A 22,771-nucleotide genomic window follows, 5' to 3' on the forward strand; every position below is an offset into this window, starting at 1 on the left:
TCAGTTGAACTCTCGGTGATAAATAATCGCAATCAGGAATCATTATTAAAGTAGAAAATTAAAAGGAAGAGTTAATTGTTGAACTTACTTTCGATTTGCTCGGTTGATCAACAATATACTTTTATTTGAAACATTAACAAAATTAATTGTCAATTATAACATTAACCATAACTTGAGCATCGCTTTTTCATTCAAATTACTATTCGGTTGTTCAACTTTAATTTAGTTACTTTTCAATTGGATTCAACTTCTGAATTTTCAATGAAAACTTTTGAATTTAATCATCACTTTCCCGATGAAATCAACTCTCATTACTATTACGCAGGAATATCACTCATGTATATTTAACATTAAAGGTACAATTCAATTGTCACTATTGGACTTACAATTACTCTGTTTGTTTAACAGGAACAAATAAGATTATTAAATTAATTACTTCAGACTAAAGTTAATTGTTGTTGATCAATTTTCGAGCAATTTAACAATCGTTTTTCCAAAAGTTTCCAATCATATCTGCAAATTGTGTAGTTTAGTAACAATTCAATCACCAATTTATTTTCAATCCTTCATGTTGATGTTTAATAACATGGAAGGACAATTTCAATACGAATTATGTTTGAAATTATGTATTTATTATGATTGTTTAGTTAATTATGATTAGATAAATAAGCTTAGGGTTAATTGAGTGTTGATTTAGTTACAAATTAATTTTCAAGGTTTTAATTGTTTCTTTTGATTATTTCCATCATGTTAGGTAAATAATGTCAATAAAATTCATTGATTAAACTCACGAGAATTGATTAGCCTCTGTTTTAATTATACTACTTGACTCGTTTTATTTATTTTCCAATAATTTAATCGTAATCAACTTCTCTTCTACTTTTCATCAAATCAATACAATCAATCGATTGTGATGTGATTAATTTAATTATTAAAAATTGTTTAATTTTATGACAATTCCCTACAATAGATTCACTTTGTATCAAAATGTTGAGTAATGATTATAATTTGAACGATTCTCAATTATTCACCGTTAGATAATTGATTATCACGTTTATTGATTGCAATTTAATGACAAACTGTTACTATTAATGATAAAGTCTTTGGTGATAGTCAGCTAAATTGGTACAATTAATAAATGTAAATGAAAAATCCTTGAATTTTGACATTAATTTGCTCAGTTAATAAAATTTGATTGATTTCGACAATCAAACTAATAATGATGAAGATTTAATCGAGTTAACAGTTAATTTAAACTAACTGTTTGATTACAGTATTTTAAGGCGCTTTATAATCAACATGACAATAAGATTAATCAAGTTAATTGAAGGTCCAAATCAAACTAATCAACGATTAAAAACCCAAAGGTAGTTTAATCTCAAGAGTAATCATTAGCTGAGAGATAAAATTGATCATCGGATGATTAAATTGCTAATCTAAATCGTTACTTGAAAAGGTAACTATTCAATTGGTTAATCCAAAGTGAACCAGACAAAACAAATTGTAGTTTCATTGATTGTGACTGAAATGCTGAAACTCATTACGATTAAACCTAATGGTTAATGTTGTTGTCTAAGTAACTCGAAAGTAGAAAGATGGAAAGAAAGAGGATTCGAAACAAGAAAGATGAAAGTTCAATAACATTTTGATGAATGAAATATTCATGGGTTAGAATGATGATGGTGAAGGTTAAGGTTACCATAGTAACTTTGCATCGTTTAGAAAGAGAAAAGAAAGAGAGTCAATGATAAACACAGAAGAAGACAGGAAGTATTTTCTTTTTTATTCTTGTTCGATTCAAAGGTTATTTATTCCTTTTCTTTTCATAGAGAGATTGTTATTGTTTATTAACATCGTTCTCGAAAATTAGTCTTACCTTTTTCTATGTTTTAATCCACCAACAATCGCCTCGGGCTTTATTTCATCATAATCGTCATTCTCTCGGATTCATCTCAACATGGTATCAATGCTTTAGAAAAGAATACAAGTGAAAGGCTATTTCATGTTCTTTTTTTCCTGAGCAATGATTTTCTCAATTCCTTGAGTTGAGAACCATTGAAGCTCAATTATTGTTATTTCATTGCAACTATTAACTCTCCTTTCTTTTTTCTCTCTCATTCTCTCGTTTTCACTCTAACTCACTCTCTCTCTCTCTTTTTCTCTCTGTGTTTCATTAACCATTAAATTCTATTCTCTCTTTTCCCTTTCGTTTAAATTCTCACTCATTTTTTTATATTTAGTTACCATAATTTACTTATCACTATTCGAATGTCCCAAGATAATTCAGTGAATTTAACTTGATTAGTTTAATTCGAATCTTTTTAACGACAAATTTTCGAAACCTTTTACAATTCTACACTTTGTATATTTAATCATCTGCTTAATGTTCATCTAATTTACTACTCATATAATTACTGATTCTATTGCATCTCAATCGATTCGAAGGAAACATAATCATGGTAACGGACATTAAGAGTTTTTTCAATCATCTCGCGGTTTGTTGGCGAGGCTATTTCTCGATTGCTGTTATTCTGCTTCTCTCACCTTTTCTCATTTTCGGCTACGACGATCCGGTAAGTTGGTTCAAATTTAATTCTTTCTGCTCTATACATTAGTTAATCTTCGTTAATTAGATTCAATTGTCAATAATTTAATATGAAATGCTAAAAATAGACAATTGATGTGACACAAGAACCAGTTGACATTGATTTTTGTCTCTGATTCTGTTTCCAATGGTCACTATCATCACATTTACCTGAATGTTTTGTACATTAGCAACAATTGGGTTAATTTGTTTTCAGAATTCAATCAGATTCAGTTTATGTTTGACATTAACTCACATTCGTAATCAACTTGTTAAAAGATTCACAGTCTTGAGACTCAAGGTAATTACAGAATTAGTTGAATTTCTCTCAGTATTTTCAATATTTAATTTACTAATCAAATAGAGAAACTATTTGTTCAGAATGTTCATCATGGTAAACACACAAAGAGTAACCATTAACCTTGACAATTAACTGATAGATTGATTTGTGACTTTTAATTTAATTGGTTAAATTGTTACTCCTTTGTAGTTACAACATAACAAAAGAAACTTCAAGGTAACTGATTAACCAGACATTTTATTGGTTCTTAGCATCACCATCATCATCATCATCTTGTTCTCTCTCTCTCTCGGGAATCATCATCATTAATTTAGACCAATAAAGTAACAAGATTTCAAGTTGACCAATCTGATTATTGTGATGAAGATTTGGTGACATTGTTTTGTTTTAATGTCAAATATTTGTGGTAATCAGACTTGCAACTTAAATGATTAATTGTTGTTGTTATGTAAATAAACTTACAAGTTCAAGAGTAAACAACAAATTAATTGTGATTGAAACATGTGATTGTAATATGATCGGAGATGCAATCATTTTCTTAAGGATTTTAATTGACTTGAAATCATGATAATGATGATTGATTGTTCAGTGAAAATTCAACATTATCTTGATCAGTTAGTTACTAATAGATGAATACATGTATATTTTCATTAACCAAAACCAACTCTAAATTAAATTATTTACTTAAAGCGACCATTTAATGTCCACAACTATTTCACTATGAACTGACCATTAGAATAAAAGTTAATTACCCTGAAGCTAAATGATGTTACTTGATGTGACTAATTGTTTAATTGTATGACCCTTTTTTAGGGTAAGAAACTTGATTGTAATTATCGTTTCATGGAAACAATTTGATATAATCATCAAAGTCACTGAAGCTTCTTGATAGTCTTTTCTTGATAATGTATCACTTGGTTAACTAATTTCACTAGTTTACTCAACTAAATCAAAACTTTGACCAACTAATTCAAGTAACTGACCATCGGTTTAAAATGGTTGTGTAAACAATTTCACCCTGATAATCTGAATAATCCTAATGACCATCATGAAATTTATTTCCATTTCTTGATTTGAAGTTAATTGTATCAAAATTGTATTTTCGTCTTTCGGTTCTGATCACTTACAAGACTATTTGAATCAAGATTAATTCAATTCCAATGAACAATTGAAAGCTAATGGAAATTTTATTAATAGTTATTCAAGTTCAAAGTGAGAACCTCAAAACCTTTTTATCAGTAATTCAAATTTCTAAACTATTAATAAATTAAAAATATAATCAATCAAAGTGTCATTTTGACTCCAACTTAATCAGCTGATTATTTTATTTCGATAAAAGTTGTGCTTAAAATTAAGTATAAAAAAACTAGAGAAAAGGAGGACAAGATAATCTTTAATTGATTATCTCCATAAACTCAATCAAAAGAAGATTAAGATTCACAATTAATCTTTTCAGTTTTCAATGTTTTCTTATTGAAACCACAATGAACATTATGCTTCATGGAACAGATTAATTAGCTTCTACTTTGTAGCTTAATCAAATTCCAAATAAAATTCTGTAGAAACTAATTGATTCACAATCAACGAATTATTCTTATATTCTTCATGTTTACCATTTTCTTTTTCACCTACTATCTATTTCCTTTCATTGATAAATGTTGTCTCCTTTTCTTTATATTCAATCATCACTCTGATCATCTTTTCTTTGTCGTTCAACCTCAGGATAAAAGATGTTGATACATCATCATGTTGTCATGGAAAGGTGATTCTTTTTTTCCTTTTCTTGTTCATGTGAAAGTGATTTTTCATTGAATTAACTTGAAAAATTCTTAACTCAATCGATCCTTTCCAATCTGTGTTTATTACATGAGAATGAATAATCTCGGTGAACTCTCGTCATTATTTCCATCAAGTTTTTCCATATTAAATTATTAGATTTCTCTTTGTGGCTCGTTGAATAACTTTCAGAATAGAAATAATCTTGAGTTATCTCAACAACATAACGATTATTTCCTGTTCGCTAATTATTAACTGATTAGCTCTTAATTGAACTGATCAATATTAACTTTTAACTTTCAATGAAAAAAATTAATTTCCTAAAAAAGTTGAATAAGTAACGAACAATTTAAAACCTCATATTAATACAAACAATTTAGCTGAAAAATCATCGTATTGAATCGCATGTGTAAACATAATCATAGTTTTCATTAATTAATCTTCTTTGTTAACATCTCTCTGATTATTAATATTAATCTCAATTCTTTCAAGTGATCTTACTAATTGTTTGGAATGAAATTATCTTTTCCATTCAAATCTACAAATCTATCTAAATGTCGAAACTTGTACGACTTTTACTCAAAATTCGTGATAGAAAACCATTTATTTGATTTGGAACTTGTTCTTATTAAATTGACAGAACAATTAGATCAGATGAGCAGATGAACTTGATGTCTTTATAAATTTTAGATATTTCGACAACCTTTGGTGTTCGAGGATCAGTTAATTTTGATAATTACTTTCATAATTGGCATCCAACTAATTGTGGTACAAACAGTTAACCCTTGAGGCTTTTACATGATGATTTCGCTGATAGCTTAATTCTAATCAATTCTAACTAATCAATCACTTTATGTTAATCTTTTAATTTCACAACCGAAAAGACATTTCAGTTTTCTATTATTCTGATACATTGATTGTTATCAATGATGAATTTCCGAGTAATTAAAAATAATGATTATTTTCACCATGAAAATTGGTGAACATTTTTGTGTCAATATGGTGCAAGATTGGTGAGTCTCTAGAGAGTGAGATTTACTAGTTGAATAGTATCATCGTTATCATCGTGTTGAAGTTAATTACTTCAACTTGTTGGTATTTGTTTCGGTTTATTGACAATTAATTTGACAATGTCAATGAATGAGTTTGTTGCATGTATGTTACTTTAATTGTATCGAGTATCATGTTTACACATAATATTATTATCTTATAAATAATACTTTATATCTGTTTAATTGTGAACAGAAAATGATACTAATCGATTGGCGTTTGGTGCAAACTTATCCAATGATAAATCACAAACGAAACTTGATCTCAGTCTAAAAAAAGAAAAAGTAAAACTAATTAATTTTATGTAAGAGCAATTAGTTAATTACCAAGACAATTACCTGGATTGGATTGATCATTTAAATTGAATTAGGTTAAGAATAAGTGAAATACCAGTTACAATAGTTTGATAATTTCCACAGGTTAGCATTATATTCATCATGCTTTTCATGAACTGAACTCCAACCATTAGGTTCCTTTCATTATGATAAACTTGATGATGAAAATAATGACGATGATCAAAGTTTGATGTTATTAGATAATCAGTCTGAGGGATAATAGACTTTACTTAATGATAACCGTTGAATTGTGAATGAGTTTCTTTGTCAGAATTTGGTGTTATCTCCCATGAATACCTATCATGGGAGAAGGTAAAGAATTTTCTGCATTAGTGTTCACCATTATTCCAACTGCATTCAGGGAGATTCAATATTAAACATAGTTGACTGTCTTCTCATATATTCCTATGCAATACTTTGTGAATTACTTTTTGATAATGTTGACTGATATTTTCCTCCAGCATGATTCAACCTTTGGTGATGATACCAATGAAATATAATATAAATAAAATGGCGGTTAATGTCCAGCGATCCCAATACAATATACAGATGATTATTGGTTTCTATTGAGAATTGGTCACTCAGCTAGTAAATCAAATGTAAATGATATTAATCTTAAACAAAAAATATTCACTTTTTTCATCTCATTGATATTTGAAATTCTAAAGTTAAACGATAACCATGATGATTGATGAGTTCTACATTCAGTTTATGGCTATTAGATCAGATTAGAATGTTTCAGCTTCCGTTATATCTGAATCGGGAGAAAAGTATATTCCAATAAGATCTTGAGAATAAGTGTTTTTCATTAATTCCAAAATATTTAGAAGCAGTCGGATGATTACCATTAGAGAATTAATTCTTACATTGAATCTGATATTACAACAAAAAAGAATAATTTTTGACATTTTGAGTTATTTTTATCATTAATTATCATCAACTTTCTATTTAGTAATTGTCATTGATTAAACTTTATAAGATAAATATTCTCATGGCTTCTTTATCATGGAAAGATAAAAAATTGAAATTGAACTAAAAATTGTATTGAGTAAATAAAAGTAAAAGAGAAGCAAATAAATGAATTCATTATGAACAAATTTCTTGATTTTTTGCGCTTCCATTCATAAAGAAAATGAGAAAAAAACTGAAAACTAACCTTTAAAAAGAAGTCCTAATAATCCTGATTTAACGTTTTCTATTTGATTCCACTACATGATAATCCAAATGATACACCAGAAATGCCGTTGTGCCTTTGTAGTCCTATTGATGACCATTTACTGGGCCATTCAGCCCATTCCAATGGGGGTCACCTCTTTGTTTCCAGTGTTTCTCCTTCCCATTCTAGAACTAGCGACCTCCGAAGAGGCTTGTCGACCTTATCTCCAAGAGGCCAACATGGTATTCGTTGGAAGTCTCATCTTTGCTGCAGCCATAGAGAGTTCCAATCTCCATCGTAGGATTGCCTTGTTTGTCTTGAAAAGCATTGGGTCTCGTCTTGAGATGATTATGCTTGGATTTATGGGGATAACCATGTTTATTGCTTGGTGGATTACCAATACAGCTACAACGGCTCTTATGTTACCGATAATGGATGCTGTTATACAAGAGATTCAACCTAAAGAGATTGACCATTGGTCCGATCCCATGAAAAAACTGGAAAATAAAAAGACAGAAAACATTAATAATAACGACAATAACAATAATAGCAATAGAAATAATCATAATGACAAAAATAATAACTTTAACAACGATACAAATAATAATAATCAACATCATCATAATGACAGTGATCATCATCAAAGCTCTCGAAATGGACATTGCTTGGTTACAGTTAATTCTAATAAAAGGGAATCAATTGAATTAACAATTCGACGTGATGAAAAAGGTAAATTGTTAATTAATATCTATGATAATCTAATTGTGTAAATTAGCCCAAATTCCCTTCAGAATCAATATTTCTCCAGTTCCAATGTTGAAAACTTAATCGGGTTGAACTTAAATTAAAGTTGTAGTTTTGAGCAACAGTTTAAGTTGCGATTGGATTGACAGATAAATTGATCAATAACAAAATTGAAAAGAAATCAATTCTTATCAATCACCTTAATCGTTAATAATCTTGAAAGGAAAGTGATGATTCTTATGTCATGATAATCAAGTTTCTTCACAGTTCGATAAGTGATTAGAAAAAAAACTACAATTTATCAATTTTTGAGAAGTAAATTGTTGTTATTTGATAGAAACTCTCTCTTTCTCTCTGTGATCATGTTCTGTCCTCAAGAAAAGTGATTGAACACTGATTATTTTAGTGTCTTTGGCACATCCAATACTTTACACCCAATCATCAGAAATCAATATAAAGCCAATCAATCTATAAGACTGATGACCATCATATGGACAAAGGGAGAGCGAGTTAGTTAACGTAAAGTGGGTTAAATTATTAGTAGGAGTGATCCGATGATGAAGAAGATAAAGGAAGATGAAGAAGAGAAGAAAAAAGTAAGATGATGTGTTGAATGTTGGGTCTTGTTTTTTGGTATAAATTGTCACCATAAATAGATTCTGTTTCCTATTGTTGCCCATCAATTTCATTCTGTCTCTTCTCTTTAATGGCTACTTTGCTTGGTCATCATCTTTTTCAGTTAAATGAAGGTAATTGTTCAGAGGAAACTCATTCTCTTGATCCTTGGATACTTGTTACCTTTTTTATGTACAGTGTGTTGTCATTAAATCGATGCATTCAGAGAATAAGAAGCAAAACACCTCGAATACGAAACAAACTGAATCAAGTACTTATCTACTTATCGAAACCCACAGATACGGTTAATCCATTTCTCCATCTCAAGTCACTTTGATTCCCTCTAGATTCCTAAAACCCTTTATTATAATTCAGAGGAAATCAGAGTTGAATTCATGTGTAGATGCTACAGTTACTTGAACTAAAAGAAGCCTGAAAAGCTGTTGAGATTTAAAGGCCATAATAATATCGATGTCCAGATAACTTGGACATGACGTTGACACATTTACACAGTTTCTATCGATTACATGGTAAACAAAAGAGATGAAAGATGATAATCACAATGAAGATTGAAAGAGAAGAGAGAAAATAAATGCTGAAACATTGAATAGAGAAAATATAACATCTTGATTCCATTAAAAGAAAATATGAAAAATTGAATAGAACGAAAAAAAGGAAAAGAGAAACTGAAACTGAAACTGACGTGATGAGATGAACCTTCTTAAGATAACAGCAGATTGACAGTAAACGAGGTCCATTTCTTGGTGACCATTAAATCCGTATGTTGTTCACCTTATCTTGATCCTCTTTTATTTTCTTTTAATGTTCATGGTTTTCCTCATCTTTTCAAAAGAAACAAAAGTCATTGAATCTTCATTCAGCTCAGTTGGAATCAGAATCTTATTTCAACTGATGGAAGCTACATGACTATTGTCATTCGAATCTTCAAAAAAAGATGAATACTATCGATAAAACGATGAACCTATTGATTAAGATGAAGAAAACAAATAAAACCCTGAGCTATGAACCATAACAATATTAACCATGAAACAAACAAAACTTTAGTATCCTTTCAAATGATGGAATAATTAATGATTGACTATCGACCCTTGAACTTGATGATTGAGAATCCGTGTTTTCAGGAATGGCATTGAGATTTGATTAATTGAGAATTGATGTAGTTCATTCAGTGTTCATCGATTCATAACAATAATCTTTTATATCCATGACCATCATGGAAATTTATCTCTGAAAGTTTTATTTAAATTAACAATTCGACGCGTGAACAACTCAAACCATTTAAACTCAACTGAAATTCTTAAATATTGCTATCTTATTCTGGAATAAATTTGTTTCTGATTATCTCTTTCTATTCACCAGATCAACAGTTATCATCCAAATGCTCAAGGAATGACAGTCATGTTCATGCAAACGCTTCAAATGGAGCCAACAAATACTCGGATTCGCCAAATTCCCTCCAAAGTGATGTTAATTTTTCACAACTTCGTAAAATTTTGTACATCTCAATTTCGTCGTCAGCAAATGTCGGAACAACTTCAACACTAACAAGTGCTGGTCCTAATCTTGTGCTGTCTTATGTGTTGGAAGAGTAAGTGAGATTGTCATGATCGAAATCAAATAATTGATCAATTCCACAAAAATGAATAATAACTTATCGTAGCCCATAAATTGAAAAAAACTTTAACTCTATTATATAGTCGATTCATCATTTAAACTATCATGTGAAATTCATACTAATCTGAGAAATAGAAACAAGTGAATATCGTATGTTCCACCATGATTCATTTTCTTTTTGTTTACTTGAGCTGTTTTCCTCATAAAGATTATCATGTAAGGATAACTATGAATTGTGATGATAAAGAGAACCAAAATAATGGAGAAAGTCAGTTAACTATTGTTTTCAATGTTATATTCAAGATGACAAAATATCTCGACAGAAAAGCTTCATGATGATTCTAATGATGATGATGATCAACTCGGTGATGATCATTGCAGGAAAATAATCTTTACCTGAGGAACTTCTTACCCACTTGACTCTTATTCCATTTCCTCTTATGTTCTTAACGTTTTCTGGAACAATTATTTTCTTTTATTCTGGACTTTTAGGTTAATTCTCTTCTTTTATTTTGGTTAATTCGAAATTCGTTGTTATCTTATTTGTCTCCATTCAGGTAGATATAAAAAAAGGATTCTCATGAATTTGTTGAAACTCCAACTTGATCCATCTTGCCAATCATCTCATCACTTTATCATTAGCATCTTCATCTTAGTCTCCATGATTCTTTTGATGATTACAAGGAAATGAAATAAATGGAATCCGCTGATTAATAAGAAGACTAAAAGCTCATCTGAGTTTCACTTTGTTTCCTTATCATTCATTGATCAACATTCGGTTTCAATGATAATCCAAAGTTACAATCAATTGATATAATATATTTATATACATTTTCGTTTCATCCTTTTCAGGGTGTGTTTAATTCTCATCCTTTGAGAGCATCATTATCTTCCATAACTGTAAATACACGAACAGAGTAAATTAGATGCTGTTTGTATACCAAAAAATGCTCATAGAATCTCAGATTATTTAGTTACCATGAAATTGAATGGGAATCGATTTCTAACCTTGAACCAACCTTACAATGACCTGGAGACTGACATGAAACTTGATATTATTTGTCAACAAAGTTCATCAATGTGAAAGAAAAAAGTTACTATTCTAAAGAAGACAGAAACACTTATATTAATACAGAACAGTAATGAAAGAAAATAAAATAATCCATTGGCTGAGTTATCTCAATGTTAATTGATCCGAGAAACTTGTTTGTCAGAATCATCATTAAATTATCATTGTAATTATCTTATAATCCTCATTATCCATTATCATGACCATCTCGAGGATTTTATTGACCTTTGTCCGCATTAAAACGTTATAAAAGATTATAAAATGTATTATATTGTATCTTTTTCTTTATTTGCTTTTTAGATGGTATCATGAAAGAACCTCAGTTGATTATCTCAATTGGCTCATGTTTGCTGCTCCAGGATCATTGCTGACCATCATTTTAAACTGGACAATATTCAAATATCTTTACCTAAGGTAAGAGATTCACTTGATAAAAAATAACAATCAATTGAAGTAAAGATCATACATGAGGAGTGTGATTGTTGACGTTTCCAAGAAACTGATTTTCTTTCTTTCAAATGAATTACTGTGAGAGAGATTGATGGGTAGAATATTTGGCTTGACGAATATTATTTCATCTTAACAATCTATCAACATGAAACATCAACCCTGAATCAAGATTGATCTTTCTTTTCTCTCTGTGTTTATCTATGTAACCAATGTTATCATTATTTTCATTGTTATCCAAGAATTGGAACAGAAAAGGTATATCGATTTAGAGACTGTTGATACATGAAAATCAATGTATCTTATATACAATATTGGAACAAATATTTTATTCTTTTTTCTTTCATCTTCATCATCTCATGCAACAAGATCAAATGATGATGATGTTCACCTAAACTTTATTTTTCTTTTTTCTTCTAGAAAACATAAAATATCAAAAACTAACAAGAAAGCGAATAATATTCTGCAAGAGAAGTACAAACAACTCGGATCTTTGAGGTATTTCGATGAAATTCTATCATAATGTGATTTATATTGAATTGGAAATAATCGCATTAAAATTTCTTCTTTTGTCTCATCTCTTTTCTTCAGATTTCATGAATTTGCTGTTGTTGTTTTATTCGTAACCTTGGTACTTTTGTGGATGTTCCGTGATCCTCAATATCTTCGAGGATGGTCAACCATCTTTCCTGAAAAGTAATTCATTTCGATTTATTAACAATCAGTTTGATTCTGATACATTTTCTATCACAAAATCAACAGATATCGACCTCGAGATGCTGCAGTCGTGATTTTCATGGTTGCAGTGTTATTTTTCACTCCATCAAGACCTCTGGGTCCTTATCCTTCACCGGGTCTACTTGAATGGCCTAAAGTCCAAAACAAATTAGTATGGAGTGTAATTCTCCTTCGAGGTGGAGGTTATGCAGTTGCCAAAGCCACTCAGGTAAGTTTAGAATTTCAGACAAAGTTTTCGAAAATCAGAATTTTCACACGCTAATGGTCAATAAAATTCTGAGCTCTGAAAATAATCACCGACATTAATTATTTAGGAAACTTATTGTATCTAAATGGTTTTAAAATCTCAGGTTTCAACTTTGAGCAAGTAAATTACCTGAGAGAATAAAAAATGATGAAATGTAGAAATATGAATGATAATATTTCTCATGGAGAGAGAATTGATAAACTTCTCAATCGATTGAAATCATCAGAATTTCTATGCTCATGGTAAAAGGATAATAATAAGCATCATGTTAGAGTAAAGATTCATATTAAATTCTGTGATAATAATCTCACTATGACTCAGATTGTTCAAGTATTATCGTTTATTTGCTTCTCTTATCATCTATTTATCATCAAGAAGGTTATGAAAGGTCACATCACATAATAATAACCATAATGGATAAATGTAGTTAGTGACAGTAGAAATATGAATATATATTAAAATATAAAACATGGTGATTATTTCATGATTAAAATGAATTTAAAGTTGAATAAGTAGTTTTTATGGTTCCAATTCTCAATGAAATGAAGGTAAAAATGAAAGAAACTCAATTCAGACTAAAAGTTTTTCTTTGTTTTCTCTGCTAATATGGTAATTGAAATGAATTTCATCCATAATGATAATCTATTAGTCTAATTATTGAACATTGGTTTTTATTCAATTTGCTTAAATTGTTAATAATTTTGAAAGATAAGGCGAAGATTAATAGAAAATTCAGCTGAATTAGTTGCACTCTAGAAAACTACTATCAGCATATTAGAATTTTATTTAGTTGGAATCAACAGATTATCAGATTCCCATTATCATTTATTTAGATTTTATTATCTTTCGTTGTTTCCAATTTGATTTAATTTATGTTCTCACTCTGATTATGGCCCATTATTGGCTCTTGTTAAACCATAAATTGTCTTTATTTGGTTGATTATGTTACAAGATTGTTGATTCTCGATTCTTGTTGCTATTTTATCTTCGAGGGATTCTATCGATTCCCATACCTTGAATATAATACAAAAGTTCTAGACGATTTCTCAGGCATTTTCTTATTCTTTTTTCACATGGAGAAAAGTCAAGTATAGAAAAGATTCATATGAAAAAAGAAAAAATTGAAAAGATATTAAATTTACAATTATATGGAATCGTCTGAATATCTCATTGAATTTGCTGAAGACAAACATGTTTTTATTAGAACTAAAAAATTTGAGAATCTGAAAAAGGTCAGAATTTCTTATTATTCTTATTATGTGATAATATTATTTAGAGAAATGAAGAGAACAAAATTTCATCCAGTTACTTGATGATATACTTTGTACTATTTATTTTACAGTTACTTTCATTTATATTGAACTTATTCAACTATTCGAGATTGTAATTACAAAATTATTATTAATATTTTCTCATTTATTTTATATCCACAGAATTGAAAGATCATTATTAACATTATCTTATCTCATTATTATCATGAGCCATTATTGTTTATCGCCTTAGGGAATTAGGGAAATGACTTGCAGCTTTTTTCGTTTAAAGTTCACTTGAATTTCTATCATTCATTTACTTGATAATGTTCCCATAAATTGTTTATTGAAATGATAATTCATATGAATATGAGATAAGATTTATGAATATTAATCATTATCGTTGAATTTCATCAATTTAATAATTGGTTTTTTTATCCAATTTCTTTTCATGTCTTTCTATTCTGTATCAATTTCTATATTCATGATACTTGACATTTTATCCTAATCCTCATGGTTATCCAATCTCACTTCCATGTCTCGATTAGATTATTATCTTTAATTTCCTAACAGGCAATTCGATATCATTTCAAATGGATCAAAGTTATTATCGATTCCTTTTTGTTGACTTATTTAATTTCATTTGACCAACTAACTGGACATTTTCAATATGATTCTGTGACTCGTTTATCCATATCTCTGATTAACATTCATGGTTGTATTTTATCAAATTGAATTGAAAGAATTTGTTTGGTAGATCAGAAATCGAATTTCAACCCTGAAGATTCTCTACATGGAAAATATAATTGAATTGAAAAAGTTCGAAAAATGTTCATATTTTCTCTCATCATCGTTCTCATTTTCTTTCTATCTTCTTCCATCTTCATCTTCTCCACCTTTCAAATTATTTGCTATTCAATTCCAGCCTTAGGTTATTAGCCTCGTTGATTCATATTATGTTTATAAAGTGCATGTGAATTTGTAGCCAAGAAAAGCACTGAAACAGAATCGATTACAGGAAATTTGAGTTATCTGTCATGAAATGAATGGTTTGTAACTTCCGGAGACATTTCAACTACTCTCTTTCATTTGCTTCTCTTTCTTTACCTTCCTCTCGAAACTTGATGCTAACTCTTGATTGTATTCAGTTGATGAGAAACAAAGAGTAAATATCAACTCGAATCCCATTAACAAGTTAACGAGATGTTCTAACAATTTGATAATTCGTGGCAAATGGTCAACCTATAAGTTCATGTTTACGATCATTCAAGGTTTTCTTTTTCTTCCCTATTGATTTTTAGTCTCATCTTCGTCTTCATTTTTCTTCTACACATCATCACCTTTTCTCTTTTCTCTTTTTTAATTTTCTTTTTTGTTTCTATGATCATTTTTTTTCTTTCCCTTCCATAGACTTCAGGACTCTCTGAATACCTTGGGAACATGTTCACTAAGATAAACGATCTCCCAGTTGTCATGCTTGTCATCATCTTCGCCGCTATTGCTGCGATTCTTACAGAATTTGCAAGTAATTCGACCACCGCTACAATAGTTTTACCAGTTGTTGCTCAAGTTGTAAGTTCGTTTCCACTCAATTTGATTTCATTTTCAATTCATCGTATTAAGACTGAACGTTAACAATTTCATTGATTTAGTTCAACAACTCATTCGAACTGAATTAACTCAATCATCTCCTGTGAAGTGTTTCAATTAATGACAATTGAATAATCAGTCAATTTCTTCTAAAATAATCTCATCAGTTGATTTAAGTTTCTCGATCGTAGAAAATATCGTTTCAGCAGAACTAATTGTTTGCATTTATCTTAACTGATTTAGGCCTCGTCAATTGGAATCAATCCATTAGTCTTCTTAATCCCAGTAACTATGGCTTGTTCAATGTGCTTCATTTTACCAGCAGGAACCCCAGCCAATGCTCTGGTCTACGAACATGCTGGCTTAAAGCCCTCTGATATGGTAATCATATTAACCTAATTTCGCTCTTTTAATTGATTATATTTGTTTATCATTCTAACTCATTATATAAATTGTTTATCTTTAATAATTTTACCTTTAATCTTTTTCTTTAGGTTATTCCTGGTTTATTGATGAAGATCACGAGCTTAGCTGTCATAGTAGCTAATCTTAATCTCCTTGGTTATCCAATATTTGGATTATCAACGACACCTAAATGGGCTTCACTTTCAGCCAACAGCACATTGATTTCTTGATGATTTAAATACAGTTATAAACTCATCTAATGAAATTCATTGCATATGATCATTACTGTTACTATTTAACTTTGTTTGTTTAATTTTTTTGCAAAACAAACTATTTTTTGACCTTGAATAAGTCTCTCTCTCTCTCTCTCTCTCTCTCTCTCTCTCTCTTAACTGATTTTTATTAATCTCGTAACGAATAAAAACAAATTCAAACACAAGAACGTCCATCAGAAATACTTTACTTGGCAACTGATGAGATTATAATATTGTTATATTTGTGACGTCCGACGAAAACCAGAAGCTTAAAAAATACTAATCTTTAAACTTCTTGCGACTCAACAAAAACTGAAACTTTTATCAGTCTGACGAAAATCTGTTAGTACGTTAATCCACCAAGAGATGGCGAATCTGATTCAGCCATTCTAATACATGAGTTGTTCTTAACGAATGAAATAACAGCAAACTTTGGCACTCTGAGTGTTAATCAGCTCTACTCGTCCAAAGAAAAGTACGAAACCCATTCTAATAGATAAACATGTAGGTTCAATTTGAATCGAATGTAAATTTTGTAAGAAATTCTAATTTTCTATTTGATTGTTTTTAATAATAAGAAGACGAAAAGATTATCGAATAAAATAAATGAAAATAAATAAAAACGAAATAATATTAAGATGGAAATTAATGAGGATAGAGAATAAGAAATTCGAAATATTGAATCGCCTTAATTTCTGACAAATAGTAAAGTAAGCGGACAAATGACCTCGTAATGGACTGACAGTAATTCTAGAAACAAGTACAATCTCTTGGTAAGTAAAACCTGATTCCTCGTTCACATGCACTTGTAAGAAGAACCAGAAAACCGGATTCATCCGTTTAAGAGAATCTTCGTAATCCACTGCTTATCCTTTTTTCTTTTTCTTTTTCTTTTTTTCGTTTTTTTGCTTAATCTCAAACGGTTTTAATTGAGAAAAGAAAAGAAAAGAAAAGAGAAGGAGAAGGAAAAAAGAAAAGTATTAATTGAATTGAGATCATAAGGATCGATTAATTTATGCACTAGACGTGAGACAATTGGAAAGCTCCAATTGTCGACAATTAGAGTCGCTGGAGTAAAGTAAATGCAACTGGTGAACTTGTCAATTGGTTTGATTGGGTTGAAAGTCACAAGATTAGAAATGAAAGTCAAGTAAATCGAGTGGACAATCAATGGAAAGATTGACCATTTGAAAAGAGTTAATTGGATCATCTCAGTTTATTGGTCTAATCATCAATTTATCTTTGGTTAACTTTAAGTAAAGTTTCAGGTTCCACAGGTAAACAGGTAAGAAGGTAAAGCAAAACCTGTTTTTCTTTCGTCTTTGGATTAACAAGTCAAGAGATTGAGAGACATTTTCTTTCTGTTTCTTGTCGTAAATGTTTCATTTTCATTTTTATTCAGTTTTGTCTTTGGTCAGTCAATCAGCTAATTAGTGATGGTCAAGGATATCGAACGGAAACTATTGAGGTCAGAGAGTGGATCTGAATATGGTTCATTTAATCGCTCAATCAGTTATAGTGGGTGAGTGGAAATTGTCATTTGCTTGTTCCCTTTTATTATTATTATTCTAACAATTGATCTTTAATTGTCTTTAATTTCTTTAATTTTCTTCCATCGTCTTGCATCTCCTTTAATTCAGTCTTAAAACAGGAAAATCTTCGATCGATGTCGACAAAGTCTCCAAACCCGCCGCTGCTCCTAGTGTGTCCATTTTGAGCTTAGTAAGATCAATTAATTTCTTACCACGTTGTTTTCTTCATCGACTGACCAATTTTACTTTTCCCTTTTCCTTTTCTCTCTTGTGTATTAACAGTTTAGATTTGGTACTTGTTATGATTGGGTTCTTATTGTGATCGGAACTTTGGCCGCGAGTTTCAATGGAATAGCGAGACCTATGATGGCCATTGTGTTCGGCCGAATGACTGATGCTTTTCTTACAGTTGATTCAGGCAATGAAAGTGCTCCCAGTGCGAATATTGTGAATGACACTCTTTCCAGTTTCTTTTATCATCATAATGATAATCAAAGGAATTTCGGTTCAAGTTTTCACCATTCGCAAGAATCGGTTAGTGCGAGTACTGATTCCACTTCCTTCCAATCAGGATATGGAAGCATAATGTATGGATACGCTTTGTATTATGTCTACTTTGGGTTCGCAGTTTTTTTTGCTTCTGTTTTACAGGTAAGTTAACGATTTCATCAATACATTATTCGAATGTTTCATGTTCATCTGAATTTCTCTAAAGGTAATTTGCTTCCAATGGACATGCGAAAGACAGATTCATACGATTCGTCGGCTTTTTTTCACTCAAGTATTGAGACAAGATATCAGTTGGTTCGATTCTCATAATTCAGGAGAATTTACATCTAAATTAAATGAGTGAGTAATTGAATCAATTTCATTTGGAATTTAATTTATAACAAATGGGAGTTGTTCTGATTGGTACTAAAGTGACATCGAAAGGATTCGAGATGGAATCGGCAATAAACTTGGATTATTCATTCAATCACTGGCGACATTTCTTGGTGGTTTTTTAATCGGTTTTATTGAGGCTTGGCAATTGACTTTAGTTATTGTTTTTCTTGCTCCTTTTTTAATCATCACAACTTCATGCAAAGGGGTGGTAAGTGTTTTCTAATAGCGTTTGAATTTCGAGATCTAATTTCTTTTCTTTTGGTAGTATATGACCCGGGCCACAATTCGAGAGCAAGAAAACTATGCCAAAGTTTCTGCGGTCGCCGAAGAAGTATTTGCGAGTCTTAGAACTGTTTTTGCTCTTTGTGGTCAAAACTATGAAATTAAACGATACCAAACTATGCTCGAAGAAGCAAAGAAAATGATTCGTAAAAAGTATCTAGTCTTCGGTTTCGTTATTGGTCTCGATTTTCTTATTTTATATTCTTCTTATGGAATAGCTTATTGGTGAGTTTTAATCATGATAGATGAAGAAAATGATAATTTTTTTAATATGATTGACTTTTCGATCCACAGGTATGGTGCGAATCTAGTTCTTGAACAGATAATCTCTCCTGGTTCAATCTTTATTATATTTTTGGCCGTAATTCTTGGCTCATTATCATTAGGAAATGCGATGCCTTCATTAACCGATATCGCTGCAGCTAAAGGATCGGCTGCCAATATTTATCAAATTATCGATCGAACTCCAGAAATCGACTGTTATGCAACAAATGGTCGCATTTTAGAAGGACCGATCGAAGAAATTAAATTCGAAAATATTAACTTCTTTTATCCAACTCGTGCTTCAGTTCAGGTTCTTCACAATTTCAACCTTGAGATGAAATCTGGTGAAAGTGTCGCTCTTTGTGGTGGAAGTGGCTCTGGAAAATCAACAATTGTGGCCTTGCTTCAAAGATTCTATGACCCCACGAGTGGAAGGGTAACTATTTCTCGCTGATTATTACTTGACTTTGACTCTCTTTATACTTTACTTAATTTACTTATTAATTTGTTGTCAATTTCTAATTTAATAGATTACTGTTAATGGAGTTGATATTCGTGAATTAAATTTAAATTGGTGGAGATCCCAAATTGGTATCGTTAGTCAAGAAGCTGTTTTGTTCAGTGGAACCATTCGAGAGAATATCGCTCTTGGTACTACAAATGCCGCTTTCGATGAGATTGTCCGAGCCGCTAAAAAGGCAAACGCTCATGCGTTCATCAAGGCTCTTCCCGCTGGATATGATACACTGGTGGGGGAAAGAGGAGCTCAATTGTCTGGTGGTCAGAAGCAAAGGATCGCCATTGCTCGATCGATAATTGGAAATCCAAAGCTACTTTTACTGGACGAAGCTACATCGGCATTGGACACGGTCAATGAGCAAGTTGTTCAAAAGGCATTGGATAAGGCACGAAAAGGAAGGATAACTTTGATTGTCGCTCATCGATTGTCGACCATTAAAGATGCAGATTTAATTTGTGCAATGGAATCTGGTCGAATGGTAGAAAAGGGTAAACATGATCAACTGGTGGAAACTAAAGGATTATATCATAAACTAATCACTAATCAAACGTTCGAAAATGAGCAGAAAGAAAGTGAACACCCACACGAATTGTCTCAATCCAAAGCTCACTCATTATCTGATTTTTCAACATCCACAATGACGATTGCTGCTAAAGCAAAAGTCGCTGATTTCAACGGAGAAGACGTGATTCTGCCTTCGACTTGGAAAATACTTAAATGGTGTCGACATGATTCTTGTCTTGTGTCTTCCCTTGTCATTTCATCTTCTCTGTTAGGAATCGTGATGCCTTTGTTTGCGGTCTTTTTCGCGAGTGTCTATGAATCATTCTCACTGCCACCGGCGCAAATGTTAGATTCTGCTTTTTTCTGGAGTATGATGTTCATTACTCTCGCTGTCTTGACTTTCATTTGTCATTTTACTAGAGTAAGTTATTAGAAACTCGAAGAAAAATAACAAAACATTTATTAATGACTCTTTTTGTTTAGGCTTTAACTTCAGGAGTCGCTGGTGAAAATATGACTCGACGCCTTCGAATCGCTTGCTTTACGTCTATTCTTCGCCAAGATATGTCCTGGCACGATGAAGATATTCACGCCCCTGCCCGTTTATCTACTAAATTAGCTCGAGATGCTCCAATGATCAGAGCTGCTGCTGGTTCGAGAATTGGAATTGTCATTTCTGCAGTCGTCACAATGGTCACTGGAATGGCCATTGCTTATTACTTCGGGTGGGTCTTGGCATTGGCCTTAACCGCTATGGTTCCACTGCTTCTTTTAGCTGGTAAATTGGAAATGAGTATTAGTAAAGGTGATCAGGCTCAAGAAGCAGAAGAGATCGAACTTGCTGGTCGAATTGCAACAGAAGCTGTTGAAAATGTTCGCACTGTCCAATCTCTTACTCAAGAACAAACATTCTATCAACGATATTCTGACCGTCTTGCTCTTCCTTCAAAGTAACTATGATTTTCTTGTGTTTTCTTTGTTCTTCGTACAGGCCTTCTAAGGCTTTGAGTTTGAAGCCACTTTTTAAACCATTGAACCACCCGTTGAATATAACCAATGAGAGATAAAGTTGACCCAGAGAATATATTCTCTCATTTGAATGATGTAGTCTCAAAATGGTCAACTGATTAGATATCAAAATTCACATTTACTTGATTATCGCTAACTGCGTGAGTGATTGTAAAAGTGGCTGCAAACTCAGAGTCTTCGGCTGTTTATCTGTTCATATTATTAATTAATCATCTCTTTGGTTTCAGAAAAAACAAGAAACAAGCAATTGCTTACAGTTTCTCTTATGCATTCACTCAAAGTTTGATATTCTTTGTCTACGGAGCGGGTTTTTGTTTTGGTGCTTATCTAGTCAACATCGATGAAATGACCCCGACAAATGTTTACAGGTATAATTGAATATTGAATGATTTCATTAGAATGTTTATCACTAATTAAATTTTCTTAGAGTATTTTTCTCAATCACAATGTCGGCCATAATGGTTGGTCAATTAACCTCAATTCTACCGGATTACGCTCAAGCAAAACTTTCTGCTGGCCTCGTGTTCAAGATAATCGAAAGTCGATCAGCGATCGACAATTTATCACAAGATGGTCTGAGACCCGTAAGTTGAAACATGAAACATTTACAATTTCCGAATAGAATTACTTATTTTGTGTATCTCATTTCCAGAAAATCAAAGGCAAAATTTCAATTGACGACGTTTATTTCAATTATCCAACAAGAAAAACATCTTCGGTCTTGAATGGCCTGAAAATTGAAATCGGAGCTGGTAAAACATTAGCATTAGTTGGTTCAAGTGGTTGTGGTAAAAGTACCGTTATATCTTTGATTATGCGCTATTACAATCCCGAGTCAGGGTCGATTAAAATTGATGATTATGATATTCGAGATATTAATATAATTCATTTACGAAGTCACATTGGTTTTGTTGGACAAGAACCTGTACTTTTCAGTGGTACCATCGCTTACAATATAACCTATGGTCTAGAATATCATGTCTCTCAAAGTGAGATCGAAGATGCTGCCAAACAGGCAAAGATTCATGATTTCATTCGTGATCTACCCCAAAAGTACGAGACTGTTGTCGGAGAAAGGGGAATGCTCTTGAGCGGAGGTCAAAAGCAAAGAATTGCAATCGCTCGAGCCTTGATTCGTAAGCCAAACATTTTACTTTTAGATGAAGCGACTTCCGCATTGGACTCGGTGAACGAGAAGCTTGTCCAAGAAGCGTTGGACGAAGCCAAGGAAGGACGAACTTGTATTGTTGTGGCTCATCGATTGTCAACAATTCGTAACGCTGATCAAATCGCTGTGGTTGAAAATGGTAAAATCGCCGAGATAGGAACACATGATGAATTGATAAAGAAGAAAGGATTTTATCTGCGACTAATTGAAAGACAACAATTTGTTTCTGAATAATCGCAATTAATTAATCAACATCATTAATTATTCCCTTTAATGTAACATTTTTTTTTGTTTTTGATCTCAAATTATTATTAAATCAATTGTTGTAAATCTTTTAATTCAATTTGCATTTTATCAAAAACTATCGAGTTTAATTGATCATTAGAATCAA

The 22,771-nt window shown here is 31.4% G+C and overlaps 2 protein-coding genes across 3 annotated transcripts; both read left to right on the forward strand.

Moving 5' to 3' along the window:
- Positions 1-1,801: 1,801 nt before the first annotated feature.
- LOC128397773 (Na(+)/citrate cotransporter-like) lies at positions 1,802-16,316 on the forward strand. The gene is made up of 10 exons (XM_053358522.1): positions 1,802-2,573; positions 7,283-7,931; positions 9,942-10,170; positions 11,566-11,679; positions 12,133-12,210; positions 12,304-12,408; positions 12,475-12,658; positions 15,358-15,519; positions 15,781-15,918; positions 16,032-16,316. The coding sequence occupies exons 1-10, from the start codon at positions 2,457-2,459 to the stop codon at positions 16,170-16,172; spliced, it is 1,917 nt and encodes a 638-aa protein (XP_053214497.1). The 5' UTR covers positions 1,802-2,456; the 3' UTR covers positions 16,173-16,316.
- A 1,011-nt stretch (positions 16,317-17,327) lies between these two features.
- On the forward strand, positions 17,328-22,718 carry LOC128397914 (ATP-dependent translocase ABCB1-like). Of its 2 annotated transcripts, none has more exons than XM_053358687.1 (13): positions 17,328-17,481; positions 17,599-17,718; positions 17,837-17,918; positions 18,011-18,379; positions 18,444-18,577; positions 18,650-18,821; positions 18,879-19,120; positions 19,190-19,595; positions 19,690-20,604; positions 20,667-21,133; positions 21,440-21,580; positions 21,640-21,796; positions 21,865-22,718. In XM_053358687.1, exons 2-13 carry the CDS (start codon positions 17,633-17,635, stop codon positions 22,612-22,614), a joined length of 3,921 nt encoding a protein of 1,306 aa, XP_053214662.1. In that variant the 5' UTR covers positions 17,328-17,481; positions 17,599-17,632; the 3' UTR covers positions 22,615-22,718. The 2 variants fall into 2 exon arrangements, with proteins under 2 accessions (XP_053214662.1, XP_053214663.1); XM_053358688.1 differs by having other exon boundaries at positions 17,342-17,489.
- Positions 22,719-22,771: the final 53 nt, after the last annotated feature.

Source organism: Panonychus citri, unplaced genomic scaffold (genome assembly GCF_014898815.1).
Source record: "Panonychus citri isolate SS breed McGregor unplaced genomic scaffold, ASM1489881v1 Contig00040, whole genome shotgun sequence".
In the NCBI taxonomy this organism is placed as follows: Eukaryota; Metazoa; Arthropoda; class Arachnida; order Trombidiformes; family Tetranychidae; genus Panonychus; species Panonychus citri.

Excerpts from the sequence above, each read along its gene's own strand:
- LOC128397914 (XM_053358687.1), top strand. The coding sequence starts at position 17,633 with ATGGTCAAGGATATCGAACGGAAACTATTGAGGTCAGAGAGTGGATCT. Across the intron at positions 19,121-19,189 it reads TCTTATGGAATAGCTTATTG|GTATGGTGCGAATCTAGTTC; the intron begins GTGAGTTTTAAT and ends TTCGATCCACAG. Across the intron at positions 21,581-21,639 it reads ACCCCGACAAATGTTTACAG|AGTATTTTTCTCAATCACAA; the intron begins GTATAATTGAAT and ends AAATTTTCTTAG.
- LOC128397773 (XM_053358522.1), top strand. The coding sequence starts at position 2,457 with ATGGTAACGGACATTAAGAGTTTTTTCAATCATCTCGCGGTTTGTTGG. Across the intron at positions 2,574-7,282 it reads TTTTCGGCTACGACGATCCG|AAATGCCGTTGTGCCTTTGT; the intron begins GTAAGTTGGTTC and ends ATGATACACCAG. Across the intron at positions 10,171-11,565 it reads CTGTCTTATGTGTTGGAAGA|ATGGTATCATGAAAGAACCT; the intron begins GTAAGTGAGATT and ends TTTGCTTTTTAG.